This window comes from Elephas maximus, chromosome 24 (genome assembly GCF_024166365.1).
Source record: "Elephas maximus indicus isolate mEleMax1 chromosome 24, mEleMax1 primary haplotype, whole genome shotgun sequence".
NCBI classification, from domain to species: Eukaryota; Metazoa; Chordata; class Mammalia; order Proboscidea; family Elephantidae; genus Elephas; species Elephas maximus.
The window spans coordinates 44,910,143-44,930,653 of NC_064842.1; the positions used below are offsets into that span (position 1 = coordinate 44,910,143).

A 20,511-nucleotide genomic window follows, 5' to 3' on the forward strand; every position below is an offset into this window, starting at 1 on the left:
TGTGCACAGCTCAAGAGGAAGGCGTGCCTAAGTTTCTATTTAAGTGAATACAAGGCTGCTGACCAGGAATCACACTGCCTCTGTCAGCTGGGCTCATCTCTTCCAGGGGCTGAGATAGCACAAAGAGAGGTTGGCAGCACTCAGGTAGTCACAGAATAAGGAACCTTAGAATTGGAGCAGACCCAGCCTGGGTCCTGGCTGCTCCCCAGAGGCCACACGCTTTACCTCAGAGAAGGATGGTGGCAGATGTGCCTAGGTGGGCTTCTACACCTGTGAGGGTAAAATTAAGATGATTTCTGACTGCTTTTATGACTTTTTGGAAAGAAGGGACAATTGTAAAAGGATGCAGCATTTTCTTCCTTGGAATGAAAGAAAAAATATTTCCTGTTGGTGTTTTTAGGGCCTTTATATTCGTCTTTGATAGGATAGAGTTTATTACACTTTCTAAAGCACCTTCATATATATTTTTATTCCTTTATTCCCACCATAACTTTAAGAGGTATTATTATTCCCATTTTGCTAAGTACAAAACTGAGCTTGATTGATAACGTACCCAGAATCACAGAGCTAGAAGTTGTCAAAGTCAGGTCTTGAAACCAACTCTTCTCTTTCCAAGTCCAGTGCTTTTTTCTTATGAGCCAACATAACTCAACTCCCTCATGCCCATGAATTCAGTGTGTCTTTATAACTCATGGTTCACTAACTTTCAGAACACCTTTCATAAGAAATGTTTTATATATAGGAAAAGGAAATATGCATGTGCTAATTTTCATGTATGTATGTACCATGTAGGAAACCCCAGTGGTGTAGTGGTTAAGTGCTACAGCTGCTAACCAAAGGGTCCGCAGCTCGAATCCCCCAGGCGCTCCTTGGAAGCTATGGGCAGTTCTACTCTTTCCTATAGGGTCACTATGAGTTGGAATCGACTCTATGGCACTGGGTTTGGTTTTGGTTTGGGGTATGTACCATGTATGTGGTACAGACAAGAATGAAATGAATATCTGGATATTCACAATAAAGCTTAAGGAATAGGACATTAGTAACAGTGAAGCTTGGTGGCCCTTCCCCAACTGTGTCTTTCCTTCTCCCTCTCACGGAGAGAAACAAACCAAACCAAATCTGTTGGCATCAAGTCGATTCTGACTTGCTTATTATTCCTTTGCTTTTCATGTAGTTTTACTACCTAGGTATGCCCTCCTAACGCAGTTTATTGTTGTTTGAATGTTATATTAATTATAATATATGGTATATGTTTTTGAGTTCCATTCATGTTGATTCCTCTAGTGCTCATTCATTCACCTTAATGGCTGTGTAGAATTCCACTGTATACATGTATTACAAGTTATTTATCCATTCTCTAATTGGTGGATGCTTCTAGTTTTTGCTGTCATGACCAGTCTGAAAGTAGATTTCTGGAGTCATAGGGCCTATGAATATTCAGCACTACAAGATAATGCTCAATTGTTTTGTAAAGCTATTGTACCAATTTACAATTTCACCAGCAGTTTATAATTGAATCTGATGTGCCACAAGCTTGTCAACGCTTAAACTATTTGACTTCCTAATTCATACCAGTTTGATGTGCCAAATAGCGTCTTAAACGTTTTCATTTGCATTTTCTTATTCACTAATGAGGTTGAGCATATTTTCAAATGCTTATTGTCCATTTGTGTTTCCTCTACTGTGAAGTACCTGTTTTCCATGTTTTGTCCATATTTCTTTTGGATTTTTAATCTTTTTCTTACATAGTATTATTTCTTATACATTGTATATTTTGGTACTCTTACGTGCTTTCTGTGATTTCTAGGAGTTCTTTATATACTCTGGATAAACATCTTTTTTGTTGTTGTTCATTAGTTTTATGTCTTGCAGTACCATCTCTCAGTTTGTGGCCTGTCATTATTGTGTTCTATGCTGTCCTAACTATGAACAAAAGTTTTAAGTTTTAGTGTACTTATATTTATCCATCTTATTCTTTATGGTTTGTGTTTTTCATCTAGTTAAAAAAAAAAAAACCCTTCTCTATCCAAAGATAATAAGGATACTCTCAGGAGAGGTGTCTTAGTTATCTAGTGCTTCTATAACAGAAATACCACAAGTGGATGGCTTTAACAAAGAGAAATTTATTCTCTCACAGTTTAGGAGGCTACAAGTCCAAATTCAGGGTGCCAGCTCTAGGGGAAGACTTTCTGTCTCTGTTGGTTCTGGGGGAAGGTCCTTGTCATCAATCTTCCCCTGGCCTAGGAGCTTCTCAGTGCAGGAACCTCTGGTCCAAAGGGCACACTCTGCTTCTGGCACTACTTTCTTGGTGGTATGAGTTCCCTCTGTCTCTTTGCTCACTTCTCTCTTTTGTATCTCAAAAGATACTGATTCAAGATACAACCTAATCTTGTAAATTTAGTCCTGCCTTAACAACATAACTGCCTCTAATCCTGCTTAGAGTTAGGATTTACAACACATAGGAAAATCACATTAGATGACAAAATGGTAGACAGTCACACAATACTGGGAATCATGGCCTAGTCAAGTTGACACACGTTTTGGGGGGACACAGTTCAATCCATAACAGGAGGATTATCCAATAAGCAAGGTAAGCGTGGGCATACTTGTAATGAAACTCATGTGATATTATTCACTACAGATGAGTAAGTAAGCACAAGTAAGTTGCGCTTACCTTGCTTACTGAGTCATCTGCCCCGTCAGGGATTGTAAATTTGAAAAGAGGGTTTGATTATATAGGAACGTGCTATGGGACTGGGAGAGAGATAGATGTCAGCCATACCTGGAAGCAGAATCTTTGGTGTGATGAAAAAGAGTGAAATTGTTCACTATAGATAATCTGGTAAGCAAGGTACATGCTGTGCTTACCTTGCTTATTGTATAGTCTGGCCCTGGGTATTATTATTTTCTCTTCTAACATTTTTAAAGCTTTGCTTCTTACATGTATTTAGAATTGCTTTTTGTGAATGGTTTAAGGTAGGCAGCAGTTTTCATTCATTTTCCATATAGATAGTGAGTTGTCTAGAACCATTTATACAAATACCTCAGCTATTTTTGGAGCTTTTCTCTTCAGTGTAAATTTTAACATCCTTATCAGGTTCTCAGAAAACCTCTGTTAGGATTTTGGTTGGAATTCCTTGTATGTATAGCTCAATTTAGGGAGAACTGACATTTACAATAGGAAGTCTATCTATGTGAACATATGGATGCTTTCATTTATCTGTGCCTTCTTTAATGTTTTACAGTATAATGTCGTAACTCCATAAAGGTCTTGCATATCTTGTATTAGATTTATTCCTTGATACCTCATGATTTTCGTTGCTATTACTAATATTATCTTTTATAATTAATACCCATACCCATTGCCATCGAGTTGATTCCTCTAGGACAGAGTAGAACTACCCCATAGTTTCCAAGGAGCACCTGGTGGATTCAAACTACCGACCTTTTGGTTGGCAGCCATAGCTCTTAATCAGTATGCCACCAGGGTTTCCTTATTAATGGTATCTTTTATTTACTAGTTTTCTAATTTTTCTTTTATCTGGAGTTTTAACTGATTTTTAGGGATTGATTTTTTTTTTTTTTAATTCATCAATCTTGTTAAAACCCAAAACCGAACCCATTGCCATTCAGTCGATTCCAAATCACAATGGCCCTTTAGGACAGAGTAGAACTACCCCATAGGGTTTCCAAGACTGTAATCTTTATGGAAGCAGACTGCCACATCTTTCTCCCATGGAGCAGCTGGTGCTTTCAAGTTGCCAACCTTTAGGTTAGCAGCCAAGAGCTTAACCACTGTACCACCAAGGCTACTTCATCAATCTTGTTATCCTGTCTTAGTTCTATTGTATGTAGATTCTTTGGAGTTTTCAACACGTTAACAATCTTATCAGAGAATTATGGCTTCTTAAATACTTTTTCCAGTCTTTCATCCCTTTTAGTTCTTGTTTTATTGCACCAAGCTCTCCAATGATTTTTTTTTTTTTTTAAGGGAAATGCCCCTGATATTTTTCATTAAGTATGATGCATGCTGTAGGTCAAAGGAGTTCCTTCCATTTCTAGTTTAATAAAAATTCATATCGTGAATGAGTGTCGAATTTTATAAATACTCTTTCTACCTTTATGGAGATTATTATATGGCTTTTATTCTTTAACCTGGTATTGTGAATTACAGTAATAGGTTTTCCAAGGATAAGCAAACCTAATCTTCCTCTGATAGACCTATCTTGGTCATAATATATTTATATATTACTGTATTTTATTTTCAGTAAGATTTTTGCATCTACATTAATGAGTGAGACTGGCCTATAAATTTCCTCTCTCATACCATTCTGTCTTTGTCTGATTTTAATTTAAAAGCTATAGTAGCTTCATAAATGAGTTTCCTTTTTTTATTCCCCCTCTGAAGGACTTTATCCAAGGTCAAAATTATGTGTTCTTTGGAAGTTTAGTAGAACTCACATGAAAAATCATATAACCCTTGTAGAACTGTTTTGTGGAAAAATTTTTAAGTAATTTAATTTCTTTGATGGTTATAGAACCATTCAGACTTCCTATTTCTTTAGTCAGTTTTGTTTGTAACTTATATTTTCTATAAATTTGTCACTTTTACATCAACATTTAAATTTATTGGCAAAAAGCTTTTCTCAGTGTTTTCTTTTTTAATCACTGTATTGTTAGTAATTTTGTATCTGTATTATAGCTTATTTGTGCCTTCTTTTTATTTTTGATCACTCTCACCAGAGGTTTGTCATTAGTCTTCTTAATTAGTCTCCAAGGGAGCACCTTTTAGCTTTTCTGATCATGCGTGTTGTGTTATCATCGTCTGTTTAATTTCTGCTGTTATATTCTTTCTTCTGTTTTATTTGGATTAGTTCTCTTGTTCTTTTTCTAGCTCTTTTGAATGACTAATTAATTTTCAACCTTTCCTATTTTCTGATATTCACATTCAAGGTTGAATTTGCATCTCCCTTGGCAGACCATTTTAGCTGCATCCCACAAGTTTTGATATATATAATTTTCAATATCATGCAGTTCAGAGCTTTTAAAATTTCTATTTTGATTTTTATCTTTGACCTATGAATTGTAAGTTTGATTTTAAATTTCTGAATTTTTTTTATTTTATGTTATCTTTTTGTTATTGATTTCTAATTTAATTGCATTATTGATGGAGAATGTAGTCTGTATGCTACAAACCCTTTGAACTGTGTTAAGATTTACTCTAAGTTCTAGTATGTGGTCAATTTTTTAAAACTGTTCCAAGTGTGCTTTAGAGTGTGTATTCTCTAATGTTGTAGTGTCTATGAAATAAGTATTTTTAATAATGTTTTAAATTTTTTATAGCTTTATTATTTCCTTGAGCTACCAATTACTGAGAAATACTGGTTGACATTGTCCACTATCATAGTATTTACCAGTTTCTCCTAATAACTCTATCGATTTTTGTTTTCTGTATTTTGAGATTATTTTAGTAGGCATATATCTAGTCAGAAGCGTTATGTCTTCTTGTGAATTCAAACTTCGTCTTGGTAATGAACTTGTGTTAAATGGACTGATACTCATACAGTAATGCTTTTCCTTTCTTTTACATTCAAACTTTGCTTAGATCTTTTGTTTTAGATTTATCTCTTTGGCTGAATTTTTTTTTAAATCCAACCTGGCAGTCTGTATCTGGTAACTGAAAAATTTAATACATTTATATTTACTGTGATTTCTAATGTATTTGGATATATTTTGCTGCTCTTCTGCATGTCCTATTTTACCCACTTTTCCTATGCCTCCTTTTTTTCCTTCACCTCTTGCTTCCTATGGTGGATTCTTTTTTTAAATTACTACTTTTGAAGTTAGCGTTCTGTTTCTGTTCTTTCAGTGGCAAAATTTTAAATTTTGTCTGGCATTCTTAGTTAAATTTTTATAAACTTAATATAACTTTCCTATGCCATAATATAAATACTCAGTAACTCATGTTGTTGTTGCTAGGTGCTGTTGAGTTGGTTCCAACTCATAGCGACTCTGTGTTCAACAGAACAAAACACTACCTCATCCTGCGCCATCCTCACAATTGTTGCTGTGTTTGAGCCTGTTGCAGCCACTGTGTCAGTCCATCTCATTGAGGGCCTTCATTTTTATCACTGACCTTCTACTTTACCAAGCATGATGCCCTTCTCCAGGAACTGGTCCCTCCAGATAACATATCCAAAGTACATGAGACAAAGCCTTGCCACTCTTGCTTCTAAGGAGTATTCTAGTGGTACAGGACAGATTTGTTCTAGTTACAGATTTCTTTTTATTTATTTTTCCTTTATACATTTTCTGCTTATGGTAGATATGTGTTTAGGTCTTCCATTAATACTGGGATATTTGGCATTATTTTTTCAAATATTACCTCTACCTATTCTCTCTCTTATCTATTTATGGAACTCTGACTAGATCTACTGTATTTTTATGTAAATAACACACGCCTTCTATGTTTGTTTGCCCACTGCATCCTCCCCCATGAGGTATTTCCATAAGCACCTCTATGCCAGTTTATTTTTTACATGTTGCTGTAGAAAATTAGCATAACATGTTTCCAAAAATACCTCGCCGGAGGAGGGCATAGTTGGCAACCAAACATAGAAAGTGCATGTTATTTGGGTAATAATACTGTACGTTAGACTGTCATCCTATCTAACATTTCTTTTAATATCTCTTTCATTTTCTCGTCCCTTTACTTCATTTTCCTGCATTGTTTGTGTGTGTGTGTGTGTGTGTTGTGTATCTCGGTTCACTGACATTTTCTTCAATGCTACTGCTCTGCTATATAACTTGTCTTTGAAATTTAAATTTCGAAGTAAAAGAGGGAAAACACTAATTATCAGTGTCAGGAATGAAAAAGAGTACATCACTGTAGATGCTATGGACATTAGAAAGATAATGAGGGTATATTATGAATAATATATTACAGTGCAAACAGTTAATGCTCAGCTGCTAACTGAAAGATTAATGGTTCAGATTCACTCAGAGGTGCCTCGAAAGAAAGGCCTGGGGATCTGCTTCTGAAAAATCAACCACTGAAAACCCTGTGGAGCACAAGTCTACTCTGACACGCATGGGGTCTTCATGAGTTAGAATCAACTCAATGGCAACTTGTTGTTTGGTTTATAAATAATTTTATGCCAGTAAATTCAGCAACTTAGGTAACATGGAAAGTTCCTTGAAAACATAAATTGCCCTGATACAAGAATTAAAAAATCTAAATAAACCCATATCTATTAAAGTAATTGAATTTATTATAAAAAAAAAACCTTTTCACAAAGAAAACTCCAGGCTGGATGACTTCACCAGCTAATTCTACCAAGCGTTAAGGAAGAAATAATACCCAATCTTCATAAACTCCTTTAAAAAATAGAGGGATAGAACACTTCGCAACTCATTTGATGAAGACGGAATAACCCCAATACTTAAACCTGACAGATATATCGTAAGAAAAATACAGAGCAATATCCACCTTGAACATAGATCCAAAATTCCTTAACAAAATATTTTCAACAAAATTTGGCAGATAATATATCACAAACAAATGGTATCTCATCCATGAAAGCAAGGTTGCTTGAACATTTGAAAATCATTCAGTGTAATATACCACATTATGGTATGAAAGGGAAAAAGTATATAATAAGCATCTCAATAGTTGCACATAAAGAAATTAATAAGATTTAATGCTCCTTTATGATAAAAGGGAACCCTGTTTTTTTTTTTTTTCCTTTATGATAAAAGGAAACCCTGGTGACTTAGCGGTTAAGTGCCACGGCTGCTAACCAAAAGGTCGGCAGTTCGAATCCTCCAGGCACTCCTTGGAAACTTTATGGGGCAGTTCTGCTCTGTCCTATAGAGTCGCTATGAGTCGGAATCGACTCGGCAGCAGCGGGTTTATGATAAAAACTCACAGTAAACTAATAATAGAAGCTAGTATTCTCAATCTGATAAGGGGCATCTACAAAAAACTACAGCTAGTATCATACTTAATGTTGAAATATAAATCCATTTTTTCCCTAAGATCTGGAGACAGCTGAGGACTTTCACTTTTACCACTTCTATTCAACATTGTGCTAGAGATTTTAGTTTGTAACAATGCAAGAAAAATAAATAAAAAGCACACATATAAGAAAGGAAGAAGCTGTAATTTTTTCACATACAACCTGATTATATATTTTGAAAACCTAAAACTAGAATTTACAAACTACTAGCACTAGCAAGTGAATTTTGCAGAGTCACAGGATATAAAGTTAATATAAAAAAGATGGTGTCTTATATACTTATAATGGACAATTTAAATTTTAATTTAAAAGAGTTAAAAATAAAATTGAAAAATTTTACATAGCAACAAAAATCAAATATCTAAGAATAAATCTAACAAAAGATGTACAAGAGCTCTGAAAACTACAGAACATTGCTGAAATAAATGAAAGAATTCTTTTTAAAAATGGAGAGGCATATCATCTTTATGGATTGAAAGATGTGCTATTGTTAAGACATTTATTATTCTTGGGTGGTGCAAGTGGTGAACACACTTGGCTACTAACCAAAAGGTTGGAGGTTTGAATTGACCCAGAGGCACCTTGGAAGAAAGCCCTGGGGATCTGCTTCTGAAAAATCAGCCATTTGAAAACATTATGGAGCACAGTTCTACTCTGACACAAATGGGGTTGCCATGATCCAGAATCAACTTGATGGAAACTGGTTTACCATGCTAGAAACCAGGATAGGTGCCTTTTCTCGTGTGATCCATTGATACAAGTGCATTTATTAGGAAATTGAGCCTCAAAGAAGTTAAAAAACTTACCCATGGTCTGTGATTCAAAGCCAGGTACGCTGAGTCTGAATACAATTCTTTTTTGTACTATACCACAAGTTTAATTGTCTTGAATGGTATTTTGCCACTTGTATATTTATTGTTAAGGAATCCTGATTGGAAAGTACATAGATAGCAATAGTCCTAAGTACAAGTGCCCACCGGATACCAGCATTTCAAGAGAATATTTTTGGTTGTATGTCATCTGTTTTTGTAGTATTTGCCTCTAACGTGCATTGAAATTTTCAATGTAGTAATAATTAATTGCATTTTAATGAGGAATTAAATTATTCATAAGACAGGCTAAAGAAACTGGTGGTTTATTGAATACCCTCAATATAATAAAAACTACTAAATAAAAGATGATAACCATCAACTTCAGTGAAACTCCAGAGGATAAAGCCTGAATTGCAGCAGAAAATATTCGAGCTAAATATACTGAAGAATTTTCTGCCACGGTGATGCCTTACAGCTTTGGAATGGTCTTTACAAGTTCACATAAAATATCAAAGAAAAGGTTCACAGTTGTTTTTCGATTGGCTTGGTTGAGGTATAGTTCTTGGAGGCAAAGGGATTGAACACCTTATCAGTAGGTATGATCTGCCTCTGTCATGACTGGAAGAGGTGACCTCCAGAGGAAAGAATATATAATTCTAAATGCTCTCTCACCTTTTTTCATTCATCCAACAAGTGTTTGTTGAGTTCTTTCTAAGTATTAGGCTTTATTCTGGGCACTGAGGATATAATAGCAATCACGGCAGAAGAGAACCTTTTCCTCATATAGCTTATATTCTTATGGAAAGACAAAAAAATAAAGTAGTTAAACAAGATAATTTTTTTAGTCAAATACTATTAATGGAATAAAATAGGCTGATGTAACAGAATGTGGTAGGTAGTGGGGTTGTTAATTTTGACTTTGTGATAAGGGAGAGCCTCCCGTGAAGTCAGGGAGGTAGACAAGGCTCAGATCCATGTAGGATCTTAAAGGCCAAAGTAAAGAGTTTGGCTTTTAATAATGGGAAGCTAGTGAAGAGTTTTAAGCAGGAGGTTAACTGGCTTGTTTTGCGTTAAAAAAAAAAAAAAAATTACTGGTTGATGTGAGGGAAATGGAAACCCTGGTGGCATGAGGGAAATAGGGAGATTGGCCCAATGGTGGAAACAAGAAGCCGGTTGGGAAGTATATTGCTGACTACTGAAGGTAGAAAGTATCCAGGCAAGAGGTGATGGTAGCTTGGACGAGGATGGTAGCAGTGGAGTTGGAGAAAAAGGGACTAAGGCTGCCAGAAATTGCTTATGGATTGGATTGAGATTCAAGTGAGAAAAAGGGAAGAATTAAAAATGACTCCCTGTTTGGGTGATATCATTTACTGAGGTGGGAGAGACTGCAAATAGAGCACGTTTAGGGGAGAAATCGAGAACTCTTGTTTTGGCCATGTTAACTTTGAGATGCCTATTTGATATCCAAGTAGCTGTTATCTAGTAGACAGTTGCATAAATGGGCTTGGGGCTCAGTGGTGAGTTAGGACTGCAGATAGAAATTTGATGTACTTTAAAACAGAGTTGATGTTGACTCCACGGGATTATGTGTCATTAGTAAGGGCGAGAATATCAATGGAAGAGAGGTCCTAGGTTGGACCCTGGAGTACTCCAACATTTAGAGGAGCAACAAAGGAGATTGAGAAGGGTCACAAAAACCTGAGAAAAGAAAGTGTTTCCAGAAGTAGAAGTGGCCACTTGACACAAAGTACATGGTGTACATATGATAGGCGGTAAACAGTTGAGAGACAAGTGATCCTTCACCTCCTTGGTCCCCAGGGAGGCCATCTAGCTTTGACTTATACTAACTTCAGTAGCCACGATCTATTATTCTAGGGTCTCCGATGCTCACAAGACTGTATCTAAACCTCTGGAATGGTTACAGATTGTCACCTATAGTCAAGCCACAAATACTTGCCTTGTATGTACCCTAAGGAAGCCCATTCTCCTTGGGGATGAGCAGGTATCAGAAGGTTCTCCCCATGCCATCTAGACCCACACATCTTCAGGACTGAACTGTAGCTGTTGTTTTAGTAGGCCTAGGCACAGGGCAAGAGTCTATGGGTGACACAAGTGATTAACTTGCTGGGCTGCTAACCGAAAGGGTGGAGGTTTGAGCCTACCCAGAGGCACCTAAAAGAAAGGTTTGGCAATCTATTTCCAAAAAATCAACGATTAAAAATCCTGTGGAACACAGTTGTACCCTGACACAAGTTGAAATTCACTCAGCAGCACCTTATTTTGTTTCAGGGACAGGGCATATGCCCCATGCTACTGGACCATTTCTCTTCCTTTGTCCCCAAATCAGAAGCTGCTTTTTATAGGCGGTTGCCTCTAGTGTGTGGTGTGGTTCATTCATTTAGTGAACAGTTAGTAAACATTTATAAGCAGCAAGTTTATGCTGGGACTATAGGTGTAACAGTGAATAAAAGCTATTTACACAGACTGTGCCCTCACAGAATTTATAGCACAATAGTGTCACTAAGTAAGTGAGCAATTACAACACAAGGAACAGGAAATGGTAGAGGTGCAGCTGCTTCTAGCACCAACTGTGTGATTTGGGGTAAGGATAGTTACTGTTCTCTGCTTGATTTTTCTCTCTGAAAAAATAGAACTAAGTTTGAGGAACTTGCTTATATGCCCTGAACATTCAAATAAATAGATGTGTGAATGAAAAGCTCCTATATATCCCATCATGGAATTGTTTAAAAGGATAGTGAGTAGAATCTGTTGTCAGACATCAGCTGCCGTCACGTCACCCTTGGCTCATGGTGATCCCATGCACAACAGGTTCAGACAATTGTGACCCATAAGGTTTTCACTGGCTGTTTTTTTTTTCAGAAGTAGATCACCAGGCTTTTCTTTCTAGTCTACTTTAGTCTGGAAACTCTGCTAAAACCTGTTCAGCATCATAGCAACGTGAAAGCCACCGCTGACAGACAAGTGGGGGCTGTGCATGAAGTATATTGGGCAGGAATCAAACCCAGGGCTCCACCATGGAAGGCAAGAATTCTGCCACCGGACCACCACTGCCCTCTATGTGACACTTCAGCCTACATCAAGTCTCTAAACTTACTTCCTCTCCCTCCAGGAGTCTCTCCTCATTATGTTTGCTCTGGTTGTCCATTTTCCTTCAGATTTCTGCTCATTTCCTTTCTCTTCTCCATTTCCTTTTTCTTAGCCTTGGAGCTTTTCTCTGGTTCTACTTGTCTGTTCCAAGGCATAAAACAGGGCTTGTTTTAACCTGGAGTCTGCTGGGAGAGGGGAAGAATTTTATCTTCCTGAGAGGAATCTTTAGTGTTGAAATTATCTGGGGATATTGAACAAAGGATTCTGGGAAATTGGAAGCTTTTTACAAAGAAAAAAAAAATGCCCACACAGTGTTAAGTGTGTAATAGCTGAGCTTAGGTAATAAACTCACACTCACTTTCTTGAACACTGCCATACCCACTCCTCAGGCACTTCCAAACCTTTTGGGGAGGGAGCCGGTTGCCGCGGGTTCTCAGAGAAGTGTGAAATGTGTCTCCTGAAAGAACACAGCCATTTGTTCTCTGTCAAGATGCCTCTTTCATACTGTAATTAGAGTGCGGTGGGGGGTGTAGATGAGGGAGAGAGAAGAATATGAAATGCTTTTACTTCCCTGTGGTTCATTCTTCCTGCACCATGGGCTTTGAACCCACTGAAATATTGTGACTAAAACATACACTATAATGTGCATATATAGAGAGAAAGCGACATGTGTGCCTCCGAGTTTGTGCCTTAATAGTATCTTTGTGCCAAAATGAGGTGGCACAGCCTGGTGGATAATTAAATAGAATAGGGAGATCAGAATTCTGCTTTGTAACTCTGTCCTTCAGTAAGTCACTTTGACTCCTTAACCAAAAAAACACCAAACCAAACCCATTGCCGTCAAGTCAATTCCAACTCTAGCGACCCTATAGGACAAAGTAGCACTGCCCCATAGGGTTTCCAAGGAGCAGCTGGTGGATTTGAACTGCCAGCCTTTTGGTTAGCAACCTAAGGCTTATTGACTCCTTAAGCCTTCATTATAGGGACAAGTGTGGTCCTCTAAGGAGTCTGTGGGTGGTAGAAATAGTTAAGAGCTGGGCTGCTAACTGAAAGGTTAGCAGTTCAAGTCCACCCTGAGACACCTGGAAAGAAAAGCCTGGCAATCTACTTATCCCGTTAATTTAATTGCCAGGACTTCTTCCCTGCGCGTGGTCAAACAAATCAACCAGATCTCAGTATCAAGAAGAGAAAAAGATCATTCATCCCCTGAGATCCTTAAAGAATCTCCCTTCTTTGAGTTCCCATAACTTAAATGTCATGAAGACGTGGGACAGCATTGGCTTTGGAACTCAGAGATCCGACAGATGCTCCCAGGTCAGCCATCACGTGCTGTAGACCTTGGGAAACAAAGTCACCCGAGCTGTCTCTACCTGTGTCCTTACATGGAAAAGGCCGGGCTTGTACAGGTGACCTGCCGGGTCCACACACCTGATCTTCGGGTCTCGGAGACTAAGCCATGACCTTTATTTCATTGCTCTGGGTGTAGGTTGGGGGTAGGATACAGCCCTGAATGTAAGGCCATTTATTTGCCTTCACCACTGTAGGAAAGGAGTTCTGTTCATCTGAGGAGCACCTCCCCCAAAGCTCCTGATCCCCAAGGAGGAATCATGCATGCTGCAGTACCTGAGAATTTGCACCCCTCCTCCACCTGGACACTCATCCTGCTTATTAGAGTGAACACTGGATGGGAATTTAGAGGACCAGATTCTATTTTGGCCTTTACTTATTGACAACCTAAGTCTCCTTAAATCATTTCGAGAACAAGTCAAGCTACAATGCATAAATAACTATAATATTGCCGAACTGTGTGACCTTCAGTAGGGTGTTTACCTTTTCCCCAACTGTGTTTGCTCCTCTGAAAAATGGGAGAAAGAAGTTCCCTGGGCTCATAAGAACACTGAAAACTAATGTACCCTCCCTGCCCCCCCCCCCAGCATTACTTCCCATAGGACTGAAATTAAAGCACTGCCAACACACAGTTGACTCTGATTTCCTCTCAATTTCTCTGCTGGTTTCAGAACATTTAGGGTTGAAGAGTTTTCTTGATGTCAAACCCAAATCTCTTCTTCCGGAAGCAAATATCTTACAGGAACACTGGCAAGGTTCTCTTGTATGTAGTGAAGCCCTTTGAAGATATGGGCTCTGAAGATTAACGGGAATATGACCATGTGGCCGTTTGTGTGATTGGCAAATTCTGTCTACATACGTTTCTGGGTGTCAGTGTGAGCATGTGTGTGTTCATTCCAGTGTGTGTGTGATGAAGCATACAAGTGTGTACAAGAGTGTGGGTAAGCATGTCTTTGAGTCATGCAGACCAGCCCATCCTGGCGGGCTTTATGTTCTTTTGGTTGCCATGACAGCATCAAGGGCCTCTGCATCAGTAAACAAAGCTCCCTGTGTGTACTGGATCAGAAGGAGGGTCTGGAACTAGAGGCTAACATGTGAGCCAGACAACCCTCCAACAGAGGTTTCTTGCCACAGCAGAGCCAACAGAACATTTTCCTCACTAGGTAAATGTAGAGGTACCTGTTCTGATGCCCTGTGACTCTGAGGTGTCATAACATGAGCAAGAATTTCAGGCTGGAGCAAGGCTTCAGTGATCCTCACTTCTAATCCCCAAGAGTTAGTAACCTCACAGTAGATTTTAGAAATGTGAATGACCAAAGCCCCTCACATCATGCTATCGGCTAATCCAGTCATTTCCATTTATTAATATACACATTAGCCACTTCGTGAGTTATCTGAAGTAATGACGCTTTCCTAGATTCATAAATGCATAAAATGGAAATCAGTTTTTTTATGTTAACCTAAACATGATTTGAAAAACAACTCGGCCTTCTCCTTCAGTACTCCTCCAGTCACACATGATAAATGTATCGGATATTATGCCTTGTCTGAGATTACCCAGGTAATTTTTCCACTTCATCTTACAATGAATAATGTAGAACTGGCTGTGTCTGAATAGTTCATTTTTTCGAATTGTATGTCTCATGTAAACTGCCAGAAAACAAAAACAGTCACAAATGTAAAATCACTAAATAGGAGGAGAGATAAAAAACTGTACTTAACCATGCAGTGCAAGGAGACCAGCCTTCTCTGAGTTCCCAGAGCTGAAATTTAGAAACACAGACCTTGGGTACGTATGTAGGAACCAGAATAGAGGCTCATCCATGTTCGACTCCCAGCTCATCTTCCTTTCCTGTATGTGAGAGCTGCATTGTGAGGGAAACAGCAGGTTATTCTCTCAGAGGAAAAAAATAGCATAAAATTATGGATAACACTGTTGAATTAGGAGAAATGTCAGCAATGGAACACAATTTGGATTTTTATCATTACACTGTCTCTTATAAGGAACCTAGTCAGGACTCCCAGAGTGAACCAGATTTGTTCTTACCTTTGGTTATGAGCAGAGGGTTTTGGTTCTACGGTAGAATTCAAGCCTTCCATGCAGGAGACCCAGGTTCAATTCCCAGCCAGTGCACCTCATGCTCAGCCACCACCTGTCTGTGAGTGGAGGCATGTGTTACTATGATGCTAAACAGGTTTCAGTGGAACTCCCAGACTAAAGACAGACTAGGAAGAAAGGCCCAGTGATCTACTTCCAAAAAACAGCCAGTGAAAACCCTATGGATCCCAACAGTTTGATCTGTTAATTGATCATGGGGATGGTGCAGGACCGGGCAGCATTTCATTCCATTGTGCGTGGAATTGCCATGAGCTGGGTGCTGACTGAATGGCAGCTGACAATAACCTAATGTTAACCTTCGTTGATTAGGAAACCGAGACAGAGAGATAAGTGCCCAGTCAATTGGCAGAAGAAGGACACCTAGCTTTGAGAACAGACTTGGTAGTATTTCTGCTACATCATGTATGTTTATTTTTGATCCTTATGTTTGGGGTTCTGAAGTCTATCAGTGGAGCCCTGGTGGAGCAGTGGTTAAGAGCTTAGTTGCTAACCAAAAGGTCGGCAGTTCAAATCCACCAACCACGCTGTTGAAACCCCGTGGGGCAATCTACTCTGTCCTATAGAGTCGCTATGAGTTGGAATTGACAGCTTTGGTTTTTGGTTTTTTGTGGTGTGGACACAAAATCAAGTTGTACATCACTAGTTTGACTAATGCTATGAATTTTATTTTAGGTCTTTATTAACCCAACGTAGAACAAGGGATTTTTACTCATCTGTCTTAATGAAAGACAGTCCCTAAAAAATAAAAAAATAATATCCTTATTTTCCTCAACCTTGGGCTATAACTAAATCCCTTTCATAGATTTTAAATCTAGCTATATATTTTAGATGGCTTCGAAGGCATACCTAGGCATTGTGGAAACAGCACTTAACCTGGAATCAGAAGATACTGGTTTGAATCCTGGCTCTGTCTCTCACTAATGGAGTGAATTTGGGCAAGTACCAAAACGTTTCTGAGTCTCCCAGGGTTTTTGCAATATAAATGTAATATAAATAAAGTAATATACATGAAAATTATTGGTAAATTAATGTTTCCACAAATAATGTTGTATGAATACTTATTAATCTCAATATTTTATTCCCATAATCTACATATTTATTCCTCTGAGAGCCTACTATAATATAAGGCACTGGGTTGAACTCCGTAAATCTTCGTTGGAATGTGATATGTTGCAGGCTGTCTTACCTTCATAGATTCTGCAGGTCAGGGAGATAAATTATGAACATAAGCAATTATGACAACAAGAGAAAGAATGAGAAGCATCATGAAAGGCAATGCTGCCCAGACTTTCTGCCCTAGGCTCCCAAGGGGGGTAAAAAAAAAAAAGAAAAGGCCATTTGATAAACATTTGCTTATAAAAAAGTGTCCCTACCACAGCCCTTCTTTCTCCATGGAGGAGTAAGAGCCACTTAGGAAGTCTCCCCACCTGTGCACATTCGCTGCTTTACTTCATTTAACCAAGAGCTTCTTAAAAAAAAACCAGGCTAGATCTTTGGGCCCTGGGCCTATGAGTCCCAGCTCATGTGCAGGTGGGAGGATGGGAGAAAACAGGGCCTGCAATGTCATAGGGGAACAGGGAAGCCAGCTGGTAAGACATGGAGCCAGAAACTTGCAAATATACAGGGAGCTTAGACTGGGATTTTTATGGCCTATCCCTCTGGAAATCAAGCTGCATGGTTATTCTGGGGACCAGATAGACGTGACTGGCTGCATGCTTCACAGACTCACTCTACGGAGATTTTAATGGAGCTAAGCAAAGAACCCTGGTGGTGCAATGGTTAAGTGCTCAGCTGTTAAGGAAAAGGTCAGCCATTTGAACCTACCCATGGCTTCGTGGGAGAAAAGATTTGGTGATCTGCTGCTGTAAAGATTGTTGTTGTTGTTCGCCATCAAGTTGAGTGTGAATTCCAGCTCATAGCGACTATAGGACAGAGTAGAACTGCCCCATAGAGTTTCCAAGGCTGTAATCTTTAAGGAAGCAGGCTGCCAAATCTTTCTCCAGAAGAATGACTGATGGGTTAGAATCACTAACCTTTGGGTTAGCAGCTGAGCACCTAACCACCACACTACCAGGACTCCTTCCATAAAGATTACAGCCTAGGAAAGCCTATGAGGCAGTTCTACTCTGTCCAATAGGGTCACTGTGAGTTAGTGTCAACTCGACCACACCTGACAGCAATAAAAAGCAAAGAGTAACTGTGGTGCACACCTGACAGCAACAAAAAGCAAAGAGTACTGTGGTGGCAGTGTCCAGAAGATGTCTGGAAATGACTGCTTTTGAACTAGCTCACCAGGCTCCCATTGGGTCAGTGCAGAGAAGGAGTGCCCTGTCATTTGATCTGCTGGAAACCAGGGCAGAGCTAGCAGTGTGCTCACCCTGAGCCTGGATAGTTAATTAAATATATGTATATATCTTTTGGGAAACCCTGGTGGCATAGCGGTTAAGTGCTATGGCTGCTAACCAAGAGGTCAGCAGTTCAAATCCACCAGGCATCCCTTGAAAACCCTGTGGGGCGGTTCTCCTCTGTCCTGTAGTGTTGCAATGAGTTGGAATTGACTTGATGGCAGCAGGTTTTTTTTTTTCTTAATATACCTTTCTAGCATATAGACAATCTAGATATTTAGTGTATTATAGACCAAGAGGATACAAATTGAGTGAGATACAGAATAGTTCCACAAAGAGTTCATAAAGAAAGAGAGGACAGTCACATGTCCAACACACCGCAGTATAGGTATGACTCTCCAAGGGAGCACTAAAGAAATAGAGGACAGGTGGAATGGGGCCAGAAGACTCAGGGAGCGGGGGAGGGCAAAGCTAATTAGAAGAGGTAACATTTCCACTTGGCTTTAAAGAAGGATTTTGACGGACTTGGGCAGATAAGAAGGGATTCCAGGCAGAGAAGCAGCATGGATGGAGTTTCGAAAGCCTGCACTCATTTTCAGGAACAATGAGAAGTGAGCTGTGGTTGAAGTGTGGGCTACAGCGGGCTACAGACTGAGGGTGGATAGGGATGGTGGGAGATGAGGTTTGAAAAGAAATGTTGGGTTCAGACTATAAAAGACTTTGCACTGTGTTTGTACTTTATTCAGCAGGTGGTGGAGTAGGCTGAGGAAGAGGCAGGGTGAGAGACTGGCAAGGAGATGGAATTTAGAAGATTCAAGAGTCATGGTGCCTCTTGTTAGCTGTGGGTCCTTGCCCTCTCGAAGGGCCACTTAACCCCTCTCAGATTCAGTTTCTGGAGTGGAAAACAGAGATATCGATGATAATACTTGCTGTATATGCCACAGGATTGTTGTGTTCCTCTGGTCACGGCCTGTCTAAATTTTACTCCTCTCTCAAGGTCTTGCTCAAAATATTACCTCTCTTTTAAACCTTCCTGAATTCCCCCAGAGTTTAGCTGAAAAAGCAAGACCAATGGGGTGAAATATATGCAACAAAACATTTGCCATTTCAACCATTTTTACCTGTACAATTCAGTGACATTAATTACATTCACCGTATTGGGCAACCATCACCACTCTCCATTTCCAAATTTTTTCATCACCCCAAACAGAAACTCAGTGCCCCTTAAGCAATTTTCTGTGCAACATTTTAAGGAGATCATAGTCGTAGCCTGGAACAAAGGAAAAGGGGGAAATGGGGCGTACAAAAAGTACCTTCTAAACTCGCTCGCTCGCTCTCTCACTTACTTGCTTCACTATTTCCCTTAGTCATGGCACTATTCAAATCCAGTAAATTTTGTCCTTCTTGTCCACAGGGAATTTGCCAAAGAGAGAGAGAGGGTGGAGAACCGAAGAGCTTTCATGAAGCTGCGGCGCCAACAGCAGATTGAGCGGGAGTTGAATGGCTACCGTGCCTGGATAGACAAAGCAGGTGAGGCTTAGTGGGCTAGAAGAGGTTGGTGGGTTAGCTGTAGGGACACCAGTGGACCCACCTCACTCCCAATACCACCATTCCGGAGTCCAGCTAGACTCAAGAAGAGAGAAGCTCTGGATGTATTGTCAGCCATTTGGGACCTTTGCTAGTTCCACTTTCTTCCTCTGGTGTCTAACTGTCCCCATTTTTCTTCCAGACTCCTGTCGTGAGGCAGGCATCTTAACAAGGTGAACTTAGTAAAAGCTAACAAAACCCAGTCCCAGAGCTGAGGCTTGGCTGGTGACAACATTTTACAAATGATAATCCATGCAAGTTCACATTTTTTAAATAGGTTTCAACAAAAGCCAGGACAAAAAGCCTGGACTGAAGCTTCTACTAACAGTTCTAGTCCAAGAAATGTTACAGTTCTAGGCATACCATATTTCCTTAAGCTAAGCATATAAAAATCTGATTTTTTAATAAAAATAAATTGAGAGATAGTATGTTTTACAAGCATTTTTACTGTAGGTTTCTCTATCTTGTAAGCTATATGACCACTGTCATCTACTGAATTTGCCATCATTCAGCTTAGGTGTTATTTTTCAGAAACACAGCTGTAGCATGAAGTAAGGTACCCTATGCTCAGGCTTCCCAATTTAATAAGGAAGAAAACTGCCACTTTCACCTTAAATCTCAGGGTTATTTTAAATTAAAGGCAGTAAAAAATCCAGAGTGCCTTGAATTCCTCAGTAGAATTTTGCTGAGTGTGAAGTCCATAAATTTTCTACCTCCTTAAAAAAAAAAATTACAAAATAATTAGTTCATTCAAGAAATATTTATTGAGTGCTTACTTTATACCAGGCCCTATTCAAGGCACTTGGGATGCAGCAATGAACAGAAACACAAAAGCCTTTCCCTTGTGTAACTTATCCTCTAGTTGGGGAAGGCAGCAATAACCAAAATAATAAATAAGTAACTCGCATAGAGTCACATCAGTAGGGGGATGTACTTGATGGCAGCTAGCTACAAGATATGTTAGAAAGTGATAAGGTGATAAGTACAATGGAAAAATAGGTCAAAGTAGGGTTATAGGCTGTGGGTGGGTTGCAATTTTAAATAAGGGTATCAGGGTAGACCTGTTTGAGGGGAGACTTGAGGAGATGAGGGAATGGGCTATGGTAAGATCTGTAAGAGGAACGTTCCAGGCCAAAGGAGCAGCCAGTGACAGGACCATAATCTAGAAATGTGCC

General features: G+C 39.2%; 1 protein-coding gene across 1 annotated transcript in view; it reads left to right on the top strand.

Annotated features, from left to right (window-relative positions):
• Positions 1-20,511, top strand: part of LOC126066847 (voltage-dependent R-type calcium channel subunit alpha-1E) — a 360,842-nt gene that overhangs the window by 240,901 nt on the left and 99,430 nt on the right. Inside the window, exon 8 of the mRNA XM_049868254.1 lies at positions 19,164-19,279. Coding sequence (XP_049724211.1) covers positions 19,164-19,279 — 116 coding nt within the window. The remainder of the gene's footprint in view (positions 1-19,163; positions 19,280-20,511) is intronic.